Source organism: Glossina fuscipes, unplaced genomic scaffold (genome assembly GCF_014805625.2).
Source record: "Glossina fuscipes isolate IAEA_lab_2018 unplaced genomic scaffold, Yale_Gfus_2 112, whole genome shotgun sequence".
Lineage (NCBI taxonomy): Eukaryota > Metazoa > Arthropoda > Insecta > Diptera > Glossinidae > Glossina > Glossina fuscipes.
Window position 1 is genome coordinate 8,485,530 of NW_023998455.1, and position 13,302 is coordinate 8,498,831.

A 13,302-nucleotide genomic window follows, 5' to 3' on the forward strand; every position below is an offset into this window, starting at 1 on the left:
AAGTTTGCGAAGATAAACTCTAACGTAACCTAGCTTAGGCACTTCCTAAGGCTCTTAGCACAGCTTTGTAGGCACTCCAACATGTACAAATAATCAATTTTAACCCACACCAACAGTTTACGTTTATTATGGTTTGTGGATCATTTTTATGCAGAAAGAGTGTAGCACACAGGATTTCGTTGCAAGGAAAAGAACACATCGTAAATGTTAAAGAAAACTCAAAATACATAGTAAGAGAGCAAGTTTCTTCATTATTTGTAAACGACCTTGAAGTTGAGAACCATCTCAACGATAAGTGCACAAGTGAAAACCCATCTGTATGAAAACTCCACTCCGGTTTACTTAGTAATGCAGTTAGGAATAAAGTTTGCGAAAATCTGGTCGAAATCGTACGCTTTCCACGGATTTAAGGTCGTAGTAGTTTTTTGCTAATTGTTTGAGGATCAATAGCCCGTAGCGCTATATAGATTAGCAATAAATAAACAAAATTGATAATCCTCCCCTCGTACTATCACCATGAATAAAAAATTGCTTCCGTAAGATGCGGTGTCGTCTGGTTTCTGTTCCCTTTTATGAAATCGAAAAACAAGATAAAAACGTTGAGAGATTAGTTTTCCAAGTTTCCATAACGAATTTACTGTTTGGCTTGGCGGTCATGATCAATTTGCGGCATAAATGCAGCAAAGAGACGAGTAAAGAAACGCATGCTTGAGGCTTTTCCTGCCAACTAGATATATCATTTATACTCATTATAATAACGAATACTTGGTTCATCACTATTCGCATAATATATTTCTTTTCCCTTCTGTTGTTGAAGCTCGTATTTTATTTACTCTACATTCCTTTCTGTAAATATTTCTTCTCCTTTCTTAGGATTTACCTTAATATTCTAAATATTTGGATCTCTCTGTTGGTTTATTCTATCTCGTTTATTTTCGCTTCAATAATAATAATTGGTATTGGTTTTATTGATTTTCTTGCCGGAGTGAAAAGGTTGAGAGTTTTATGTAATTTTTTTGGGTAAAGTTTTCTCTCTCGCTTTCCACTTCTTTCGTTACATGAATATTGATTAAATTTTCGTTTTCGCTTTGTGTGTCTTTCTCTTTAGATGTCAAACCGGTTGGAAAGGTGCTTTATGCAATGAATGTGAAGCTTATCCTGGTTGCATTCATGGCACGTGCACCAAACCTTGGGAGTGCATATGCAATGAAGGTTGGGGTGGTCTTTTTTGCAATCAGGACTTAAATTATTGCACCAATCATCGTCCTTGCCAGAACGGTGGCACCTGTTTCAATACTGGCCAAGGTCTATATACTTGCAAATGTCCACCCGGTTACAATGGCCCAGATTGTCAAAATGAAATTAATTCGTGCAACGAGGAGAATCCTTGTCAAAATGGTGGTTCTTGTGTAGACGAGCCGACAAAGCGTGGCTACAAGTGCGATTGCAAGAAAGGCTGGATGGGTCGTTTATGCGAAGATAAAGTGATAACGTGCTTGGATAAGCCCTGCTTGCATGGTAGTTGTCGCGATACAAGCAAAGGCTTTCAATGCGAGTGTCCAAGCGGCTATAGCGGTACCATGTGCGAAATTCATGTAGACAATTGTGATCCAAATCCCTGCCAAAATGGCGGCACTTGCGTAATGAATTCAAATGGCAATCACCGATGTCAATGCCCCAGCGGTTTTACAGGAGCCATGTGTGAAGAAAACCGAGATGATTGCCAAGGCAATCCCTGCCAGAATGGCGGAACTTGCATTGACATGATAAATCAATTTCGTTGCCAATGCGTGCCGGGTTATTTGGGCAGTTTGTGTTCGGATAAAGTCGATCTATGTGTAACTAAACCATGTGCCAATGGCGGAACCTGCACCAATTTAAATAATGATTATCAATGTTCATGTAGGGCTGGCTTTACGGGTAAAGATTGCTCAATCGATATAGATGAATGTAACTCGATGCCTTGTCACAATGGTGGCACTTGCGTGAATCGTGTGAACAGTTTTGATTGCATTTGCGCCAACGGTTTCCGAGGATCACAATGTGATGAAGAAAATTACTCTTCGGCTACCTTTGATGCTCGTCAATACGAAGCCACTACGCAGGCACGGAGTGATGGTTTGACAAGTGGCCAAGTGGTATTAATAGCGATTTTGTCGATAGCCATGCCTCTAGTGGCGGTGGTAGCAGCTTGTGTTGTATTTTGTATGAAACGCCGACGCAAGCGCGCTCAAGAAAAAGATGACGCTGAAGCGCGTAAACAAAATGAACAAAATGCTGTGGCTACTTTACATCATAATGGGGGAGGCTTAAGCAGCGTGACAGTTGGAGCATTAGGTGTAAAACGTGGATCAAGTTCCGGTTTGACTTTTGATAACAGCAATCCAAATATAATCAAGAATACCTGGGATAAATCGGTGAATAATATAGCGAGCTCGACTTCGGCTGATGACTGTCTGATGAATACGTCTTTGTATGGTGGTGCTTTGGCTAACTATGCCCCAGCCGATAATAATGCTAATTCCGAATTCTGCGGTGTAGGACAAATCGTAGCGCCTTTGCAAAGGGCAAAATCACAAAAGCAACTTAATACAGATCCTACTTTGATGCATCGGGCCACATCACAATTAATTGGTGCCGTAGGAGGAGGCGGTGGAGGTAGCAGCAGCCACAACACAGCCAGTACCAATAATCCACCCACCAAAGATTACGGAGCCAGCTCTTCGGCCCACGTGGAGGGCAAACGCATCTCCGTGCTGGGCGAAAGTGCTTATTGCTCGCAGCGATGGCCGTCGCTGGCATCTCCGGGCGTATCAAATGGCTGTGGTAGTGCAGCTGCTCAAATGGCTGCTACCAGTAGTAGTGGGCTGTCATCATCAGCCCAACGCTCAGTAGTGTGTGGCGCTCCTCATATTTAAGCCACCAGCCCTAACTCGCAAAGTCCATATCAAGAGTAACTTATTTAGGTGTAAAGTTTTTTTAAATATTTTATTTTAAACTAAGTATAGAAGAAAAAACGGAAGATACATATGACATTAAGTAGAATTGAAACCAAGCGCTGTTGAACTTTATTATTAAATCAAGAAACTACACATGATATTCTCGTACACAATTTCAAGCTCTTTCCTTTTCTCTTCATTTTCTTCATACTACATACTCTGTTTCTATCGTCTGCTTGTGGAGACTCTGCTCTTTGCTCCTCGTCTTTTGTACATCGTCATATACCAAACAATTTGCGCGAGAGCACGAAGATGAAGATTTTGTAGATTAGAATTATTTTTTTTTTATTTTTTCTTATTTTTTATTAAATTTTTCATATTAAACTGCATCAAAACAAAGGACTGACTTTGATTAAGTATATAAAAAAACAAGTTTATATAAAATCATAAAATAAATTTAGAAAATTTAAAATCCATTGTATACACAAATCTCTTTTCTAAATAATTTATTTTCGATAGTAATTTTAAAAGAAAAATTTAGTTTTCTTTTTCCTTTTCTTATTCTTATTCTCATTTTCTTATTTTCGTTTTATTACTTAGGCATTCCTAGTTAAGTCTAGACTAATTAGACTTTTTGTATTATTAACATTAACTTGAACCTAACTCAAGATTTAAGCTAATTTCTTTACATTTGACCAAAAAAAAAAAAACAACAAGAACAAAACTTTAAAAAAAAAAAAAACGACAAAACTTAACTCTAAGTTGGTCACTCGACCTCTCTCTCTTTCTTTGAAACCTTGGCACCTAACACGCATATATATATATATATATATATGTACATGTATGTATACATATATATTTCCTCAACTCATCCCGACTATTTTTTAATATATATATATACATATTTTTTTGCCTTTTTTTAATTTTGTAAATAATTTTATTTAAATTTATAATGACTTGATTTTTTTCTCTATCCCTCTTTCTTTTTCTTCTTCTTCTTCTGGCTTTCTTTTAGCTTAGAAAGAGTGTGATTATGTTATTGTACTCTCATAGTGCTCTTTTTTATGCAAAGGGCTCGTATATGCATGCATATATACCCACACAAACACACGCACGCACATACTGTAAATAATAATTTGTAATTAAAAACGAAAAAAGAACAAAAAAAACGAAGCAAAACAAAAAAATAAGAACTTGATTAAACTTAACAAATTATTATTATTAACATTTTTGTTAACCTTAAGTTCTTCTTAGTTTTTAATTTAATGAAATTTTCCTCTGACTTATGTAAAGATTAAATTTAATTCGTCACTTATGACGCGTTTTATACTACTTTCCTTATAATTACGATTAAATTTTTAGTTATATAAAATTTTGAGCAAAACAAACAAACCGGACTAACTTTTTTGAAAATTTTCATTATATATTTTTATAATTTTTTTTAAATTATATATATTATTATGACAACTTCTATATTGTTGGACATTTTTTCGAGCATTGTTTTACAATTTCTTTTCTTCTTTATTTTATTTTACAAAAACATTATCCTTTAGCCTTATAATACTTTTCGTACTTTTACTTCTAAAAAAAAAAGTCATTTCCTGCTAAATTATATACAATTTTTTAAATAATTATTTTTATTTAGCGTTAATTTCTCATCGGTTTTCATTTTTTTTTTTTTTTTTTTTTTTATTATTAAATATTTTGTAATGAATTTATTAATTTTTAAGCCTGGATTTTTACGATATATCATAAAATTTAAAAAACCACAAAAAAATTGAATAATGAAAATTATACACAAAAAAAAAATTGAAATTATAAATTATTACAAAAAGAAGAAAAATCATATGAGAAAAGAAGATAAACAAAAAATATACATCATTATTACAAAAAAAAAAGAAATGTTTAGAAACATTTGTGTTATTATTTGAAATTAGAAAGACTTCCTAGCTGTGACAGCGAACGCATTTCATTCAGAAACCGACGATCATTATTATCACATGCATTAACAACTCATGCAAACAAATATTTTTGCATTGTCGAAATCCATTTGTCTATCAAAGTTTACCTCATTTTCGAAATTTGTCTTTACCTTTCGTGCATTGTATATCCACTTCTTAGAGGTCAATTTATCAACACCTGCGCAATGTGGACAAGTTTCGCTCTTTTTTCACTTAACAACAGTACCGCTTGAAGATTACTTGATATACAATGAAACAAATTTCATTTTTTTTTTTCATTCAATTCTGTTTTCGTGATATCCATCACTAGAAGCCGTCGCTGTGTTAGACTTGCTTTACTGCTTATTAAGAAAGTATACAGATAATATGAGAGATCTAAAAAAAAGTACATATGTTTGCTTAGTGCAAGGTTCACGTCAAATGCCGCCGGTTATTGAAACGCGCTTGGTCCCAAAAGGTGGAGCTGAAAGTTAAGGCTCGGCTCACATTGAAAAATTGTGTAATTCGTTTACAATCATGGCCACATAAATACCATGACGAGATTGATCTAATTTCCGACGAGCAGTGGGACAGAAGGCACAATTCGCCCACAAGTACGGACATAACACAAACTCGCACAATCTGAGAGATTGTTACTTAACAAATCTTTCCAAGTGCCAGCCAAAAGGTCCAAATCGATAAATAATTACATATATAGCTACATATTTGTATGAGAGAATTTTATGCTCTTTTCGATCGGATACGCACTTTTGAGACTTCGGTCATACCCTACCCCTTTTCTCCCTTTTTTTCTGTTCAGCACCATACTTCTGCAGGTACAAGGGACGTCGCCTGAGCCATTGAAAAAAAAGAAAGCAAACTAAAATAAATTTTACATTTCGGGCTAGAGGAGGTCAATGTTCGCGGTGGATAAAATTCGCCATAAAAATAGTGTGAATTCTTATTTGTCTGCGACCAAGCGCGAGCCAAGGGATTGTTACTTCTTTCGCGTAGAAAACGCTACCTATTGAAATATAAGATTTTTCGTCTCATTAAGCGAAACACAATGAACTTGAAATTTACTGAGCAACTGCAAAATGAATCTCTAATTATCTCCACATGTTAGCTAATGCCCCGCATTTCACCAGTTTTCAGTTACCAACTTCAAAGAAAACTCCGAAACTGCAGTGATTTAATCACTTGAAGCACTACCAAATATTAGCTTGTGAAAAACTCTCGTTTTCACTCGTCCTTTCCTTATTCACAACTCCTTTTAATGAGTATTTTTTAGTCACTACATGCACATACCCCAGCATTTCCAGTTTTAGGATTTCTAAAAGGTTTAATAAAAAAATACTTATAATGGATATGGACGTTTACTGTTAGTATTAATAGTGACTTGAAAGCAGGCTGAATTCATCTATCGTTTCTGAAAGACGAAATTAACCTCGAGAAATATGGAAAACAAAAATTAAAAATTTTTCAATAATCAATCGTAAAAGAGATTCATGTGCATCTCATGCAAAATATATCACACATTTAACGGCACATTTATCTGGACTAGCCTGCTACCTTCTGAAAGGAGGAAGAAAAATTAAAAAAAAAAAATATCATTCTTACCTAAGTCGTACTCAACGGCACTCACATTTATAAAACAAATTTAAAGATTTAATCCGATCGTTGTTTGATCCTTTTTATACTTCATTAGCAATCGTAAGAGCTATTCCTTCTTAATCAGTTAACTGTGTCGACCCCTTTAGCGATGTACTCATATACACGACGAAAATCGACCGCATGTAATATGAAATTAGGTTGTAACGAAACGAGTCGAAAAAATGAGAAAAATATTTCCCAAAATATATTATTGTGTGTGGCAAACAAACATTTATAATGATAAAATTTGATGAGAAAGTGCGAAAAAGACGGACGGACAGATCATGAGATGTACTCATCACACAGAGTTTACTGGGTATCAAAAGTCTACAATTTGGATGGGATCTGTACAAAGATTTTGTTATATCGGTTCGTTGACAGACACACTAAGGTTTCGGAACTAAAGAAGAGCAGTTTCAAGTACAACATTTTGCAAAAGCTAAGATTAGAAGTAATTTCTTGAAAGTAAAAATTTCGTTTATTTTACACCTATGCAAATGTCTATATGCGTAGTCGTTGCAAAATATATTTGTAGACCCCTTTCATGGTGTCGTTCTCTTCATTACTACCGGTATAGGAAGCAGTTAATTAAAAAATCATTTTGTATGATAAATAAGAAAAATTTTAATTTTATTATCATTACTATTACAATAATTATTATGTATTTAAATAAATGTGAGATGTATGCATATACTAGAAACATAAATAAATATGAAAAACAGTAAACAATTGTAATTAAATAAATAATTTGTATGTATTCATAGCAAATTTCAATATTTTAATTAATTATTCAAAACAAATTCATTTTTCATTTCTAGGAAAAAAGGCACAAATTGCCTCGATTACCAGCTTAATTTTTGCTTTATTCCCGTAAGTATTGTGTAAACTTATTTTTGAAACAATGTATGTGGATCTCTTCGCTCTACACTCGCTCTATAGCTTCAATTATGGATAATTATGTGATTGTGAATAATGTGAAAAAAATCAGACGATTATATTTCAATCGACAACAAATATTGCATAACGAATAATAGGTAGACGAACACATAATAGACAGCCAGGTAACACGTGAAACATATTGAAAAAAATCGAATGCTTAACCTATAAGAGTTGAGCTTGAGTTATTAGCAAACAACCAAGGCGTACAGGGAAAGAAATGTGCATCATAGGAATTGCGGCCTTTTTCTGGACGTATGGACCTTGGAGTACTGCCAAACACGTTTTCCAAGTAAATGCCACATAGCATCTCACTGCTCTTTTCTGTAGAACTCTTACGCGTAACGCTACGCGCCCATTGTTATCGAAAAACAGCAAAGAACCACGCAAGTCCGCTATTGAAAGAAAGGAAGCTTCTTCGAAACGTAGAAATTAATTACGGAAATTCGAAAGTAAAGAAATCAAAGTGGAAAGTTGTAAGATACACCTCCGTCTTTTTCGCATAAAGAGCAGCGAGTGGCCGTTTTTTTGGTTCTCGATACGCGGTAAACTCGATCGTAATTTGCATATGTTACTCGACAGCAATTTAATGATGGAGAGATATTTCATTCTGTAAAAGAGCACACATACACACACACACACACACACACATACCCATATCGACAGCTGCTATGTGCAGCGAGTTCATAATCAACTGCAATCGACTTTACTCGATGTCGAGAGCGCTATGTCGTCCCCAGACCTCTTGTACAGCAAACAACTTTTTCTTTTCCTTTGCATTTATTTCCTCGCGATACGATTTAGTTAAATCCACCCCTCACAATAAAACTTTATTCGAAAACAATATGTTAAACAAACCGTAATAGTTTGGTGTTTATTTACTTTATTTTTAAATATAAATTAATTGGATATAATATGAGTGGACAAGCTGACATTGACCCAGTATTATTAATTTAGAAAAAAAGAGAAAAAAATACATTTTTTATGAATGCAAACAATTACTGTTTAAATCGTTTAAAATGTTCTCATCGTAAGATGAATACAAAAAAATAACAAAAGTTCGTAAGTAACTAAACAAACACCAGTCCGGCATATTAGTTCTACCAATTTGTAGGTTACATGGATGTGCACTGCCAAGATGTGCAGGAAAAAGAGGTCTACGCTCCCCTATAGATTGCAAGTGGTTCATCTAAATTTCTTTAGTAAAATTTGCACGCCTTGACAAGGAAAACTTGCAATCCGTTAAAATACTTAACACAAGTATTCGATTTATGTCGAGTGAAGGAGGGGAACTTTGAAAGATAAGCATGCACATATGTGCCAGACTTGATTAATTGCATTCAAGTTCCTCGCGTATCAAAGATACAATTATCGTGAACTTTCCGTTGTTCAGTTGACATTGCAGCGCCGGTCGATGTCTTGGATCTAGATCGGTAATGCGAAAATAATTCATTGCAACACATTGACGATGGAATGCGATTAAATAGAATTTAATCACGCAATGCGTACTTCGCGCAATCGTTGGGTGCTCTAGGTTCGGCTCTGCCGATTGATTGATTATTTTAAGTTACTACGTATGCCCTTCGTGTTGCACAAGTCATTAGTGGAATGAAATGAAAATACTTAACGAATTAGCAAAGAATCCAACAACAAACTACTATACGTCATACAATTTAATTACAATTTTTAATGCTTGTACAAAATTATTTTCTTACAACGAGATAAGCTTTCGAAGGAAAAGTTTTCGATGCTGAATCAATTCACTTCAGCGTTCAATGTTGAAAAAAACGATTATACAATGGGAAAATTGTACTCACCTCAGAACAAATATTTGACACGACAAACTACAAACAAATGCGGGAGTGTTTATTGGTTGATCGGTACAATTTTTACAGCGGGTTTCTAATCGATCTTAAAAAGCATTTGCATCGACTTTTAGATATGTATATTTCGAGCATGTGTTTGTACGTGAAGCTTGTTTACGTTACGCGTAGTTTGAGGTATTCGTCGCCAGTGCCCCTTTCGCATAAACGATCAGCGGCCAAGTTTCAGTTTTCTTTCACAATTTCTACAACCGTGAAATGGCGCATTACTGAAAGAAGAAGTGATCAAGAAAGAAGATTAGATGATAAAGAAGCGAAGCCGCTTCAGAGTCTTATCAAGAATGTTTAGGGATTGTAGAATTTAAACTGCCTAGTGTAGGATGTCATAAATGAAAGAGGAAAGGTAGTAAGTATATTCTCAGATGGCGGGCATAAGACGTCCAAGTTGAGTTTAAAGTAAAAAGTGTTTCTGGAAAAAGATGGAATTCTTCAACACATAAGTAATTTTTGTCCATTTGCTCGAAATAAACATGAAAAGAAAAAGAATAATTTATTAAATTATTACACGGACCAAAAAAATGTAGTCCATGTTAATATTACAGATGGGGAACCCATCGCTTGTCGCTACTGTGCATGATCTTCATATTTAGATAAGCAAAACCGACATTTTCCCAAACAATTTGTTTAGTTTTGTTTCGTGTGGTTGCAAATGTATTGTATTGTGACACACGCCTATCATCATCGTCATCATCATTATCATCATTATGATCATTACGATGATAATTTACGGCAATTTGTGCAGCAATTCAATTCACGTCGCCATCTCATTAATGAATATTCTAACAAAAAGTGGTTAAGTGATGGTTTTGAAAAAAGGCGAGTGACTGGTCGAGAACAAGCTATAGAATTTCAGAATATATTACACAAAACAAAAAATAAGAATAATAAAAATAAAAAGTGACTGCAAATCGTTGCGGTAAATAATTTCCCAAAGTTCATTAAACGACAATTACACTGGTAATTGAATATACTTAAAATGTAATATTAAAGACTTTGGAAGCCACGAAAAGCAATAACTTGTTATGTAAAACCTAATAATACGAAAAAACAAATGTGTGAGAAAAAATTTCATGTGAGAATAATTTTTAATTTTTTTTTTTTTGATTTTTTAGCTTGAGTCATAGCAATTGAAAGTAAAAGTTCAATATAGCGATGAAATTTTGCTGAAGAGTCAAATAATGAGTGGAAGAAATCTTCTATAGTTGGAAAGAGAGAAGGGTAGCCCGGAATATGTGGCGGCGCTAATCAAAATTGTTTAAGTTGAGCGAACAATAGCTCGGTTAGATTATATTTTTACCATACGCGGACATTAAGTCTATTAACTCTATTGTGAAAGTCACTTTGCTAAGCTTATGAAGAGAATTCCATTCAAATAGTATGGACGAAGGTGATGTAAATGAAATGCAATATTCTTGCGATGCATTTTTTTACACGAGTGCACGTTTAGGAATTTTTAAGAAAAATGCACTTAACTATAAAACCGATTTCATAGTTAAATGATTGTTAAAAATCTTAGTTTGGGTAGATTCTAATTATTTTCCCCTTTAATGATTACAAGCCAGAAAAAAAGCCAGTTTCATTAACTTCAGCGATCTTCGTAAACAATCAAACCCGTTACTAATGATTTCACACAAACATTAAAGGAAATATCAGAAGGAAAATAAAAGTTAACAAAAACGCAGAGACAGAGAGAGAGAGACAGAGAGAGAGAGTAAGAGAATGTGTGTGCATGTGTGTGCAGAAAATTAGTTTTTAAACGCTTTTACGTACTTTATCTCTTTATTTCATTACATACTATAAAAATTGTAATTAATTTTCTTTCTTTTCTTCTTCTTCTCGTTTTTCTTCTTGTTCTTCTCATTCGTTTTCCTTTATTTATGTATCATCTCGTCCACATCACATTTACTCGCATACAAGTTCAGAAGAAATATTACGGTCATGTTCGTTATCATCACCGTTGTCTTCTCGGTCGGCAACAAACGTCATCGTTTGCCGTTTATCTCATCAATAAGTTGCTATTGTTGTTTTTGTATTTGTATCGTATTGTATTTATTTCATTTTTGTTCTTAATGCAATTTGGTGAGAATTTATTTCTTTATGGTGATGGGTTGTAATTTTTATTATTGTTTTATGGTCGAGCTCTTAGTTAAGCTTTCCCGCACACATATCAATGCATCATCAGCATGAACAGAAAGATGAAGGCATTGTGGAATTTTTCTAACAACTCGTGTAATGTATTTATTTACGCGTCTGCTCCAAGCTAGTTATAAATGCTTATGCTTTTCCATGTAGTTTTCTTGGCAAGATTTTAAAATTCGTTGAAGACTGTGCAAAGCAACACTTCAACCATGAAAAACTAATTACAATTCCTTTTCCTATTCATCAAGCCTTGACTTTTAATTATAAGTTTACATCTCTTCAGATTAACCATTCAACACCTTTCTAGTCAGTAATGATAGCCGAAGAAGGTTACCTACCTACTTGCATTTGAGCAAGCGATTCTGCCTCTTTCCAAACAAGTCCAACTTAACCAATATCATAAAGTATTGAGAAATGGAAAATTGAATAATATGTTAAATAAAGTCCCCCAAAATGCCGGATCTTTTAAAAAGTGCTCGCATGCTTACTACGTTAGTTGTCATTGACGGGGATTTTCGCATCAAATGCATCAGAGATAATATATATGAACACTAATCAGGTGAGGTAACTCTTTGGGAACACTTTGCGCTGCAATCCAAAATGTATTCGTTTCTACCGATGCTAGTTTTCGTTTAGAGCTTTACTCTCTTCGCCTATCATACTCGATACAAATCTTCTCCTCCTCTGTCCAAGAAGGATATGTTTAAGAATTGAACTCACGCCTTATATTATGAATCAAAGAAAGCTAGAGTTAATTAACAACTTCAATTAAATTGTTAAAACTCGACTTCGAAACAATCGTTATTTGCAATCTGATACAAATCTCGGATAATTGAGAGAATTACTGAGTTTTTCTTCTAAAAAGAGTTAATAGCGAATCAATTAAATCAACGAAATTTAATTAAAACTTGATCTTGTCTGAAAAAAAATAAAGCATTAGTTAGAGAGAAGAGAACAAACGCGAAGACCGGCTGATCAACTGGTAATTGCCGCAAATTTCAACATTCAACATGTAGGTGTTTACTCAAGTGTCATTCGATAATTGCTTGTGGTTTATTGCTATCTATATACACATACATATACATATATGAGTGCAATCGATGAAGAGACTAAACAGTGTACGCGACCTTTGAAATTTAATATCACAAAGTTGTTATGGAAACCAACATTTACCTCACTTTTATCACCAAATTAATTACTCGTGCGATATTTATTGAAGTTTCCTTTATCGGGAATAGCTTTTAATGTATGAATTAAAACTCAACATACTTCAAGTTGTGCCTTTATACCTTTTTAACTACGGAGCTAATCAATCAGCGAGTTCCAATTTGCTTGCGTTAACACTATTTTATATAAATATACATATATATATTATATATATGACCAATCACTCACGGTACGATGAGTGTTATACCTTTATTGACTGGACACTATGCGCAATAGCTGCGATCAAAGTAATCTCCACTATATAAAGATTTGAATCATCGAACAATGAGTTGATAAGGAGAGCATTTATTCATTGCTTCCCTTCACATTGTATGTCTTCCTTTTTGAAAATTTTGTGTTCGTGATATCAATTTTTTTGTTTACATTAAAGCCCCATTTATTTCGAATTCATTTGAATTTTATAACTTCTAAATACACAGATTTAATAATCCATAATCCATTCCAAATCGCTTCGGATTGCAAGCCCAAATGAGAGATGTTAACGTCTGTCTTCAAGCAAGTAAGCCAATAAACAATGGAATAAGTTTAGGCCGTACACAGTTCAGCATTTGTCTAATTTTCGCACTTAGCAGTTGATTGTGTTTA

The 13,302-nt window shown here is 34.1% G+C and overlaps 1 protein-coding gene across 1 annotated transcript; it reads left to right on the top strand.

Moving 5' to 3' along the window:
* The first annotated feature begins 516 nt into the window (after positions 1-516).
* On the top strand, positions 517-3,423 carry LOC119639339 (neurogenic locus protein delta). The gene is made up of 2 exons (XM_038036643.1): positions 517-536; positions 1,109-3,423. The coding sequence occupies exons 1-2, from the start codon at positions 517-519 to the stop codon at positions 2,916-2,918; spliced, it is 1,830 nt and encodes a 609-aa protein (XP_037892571.1). The 3' UTR covers positions 2,919-3,423.
* Positions 3,424-13,302: the final 9,879 nt, after the last annotated feature.

Bases quoted from the DNA above. Each gene is read 5' to 3' on its own strand.
- LOC119639339 (XM_038036643.1), top strand. From the start codon at position 517: ATGAATAAAAAATTGCTTCC. The intron at 537-1,108 runs GTAAGATGCGGT...CTTTCTCTTTAG, and splicing joins ATGAATAAAAAATTGCTTCC to ATGTCAAACCGGTTGGAAAG.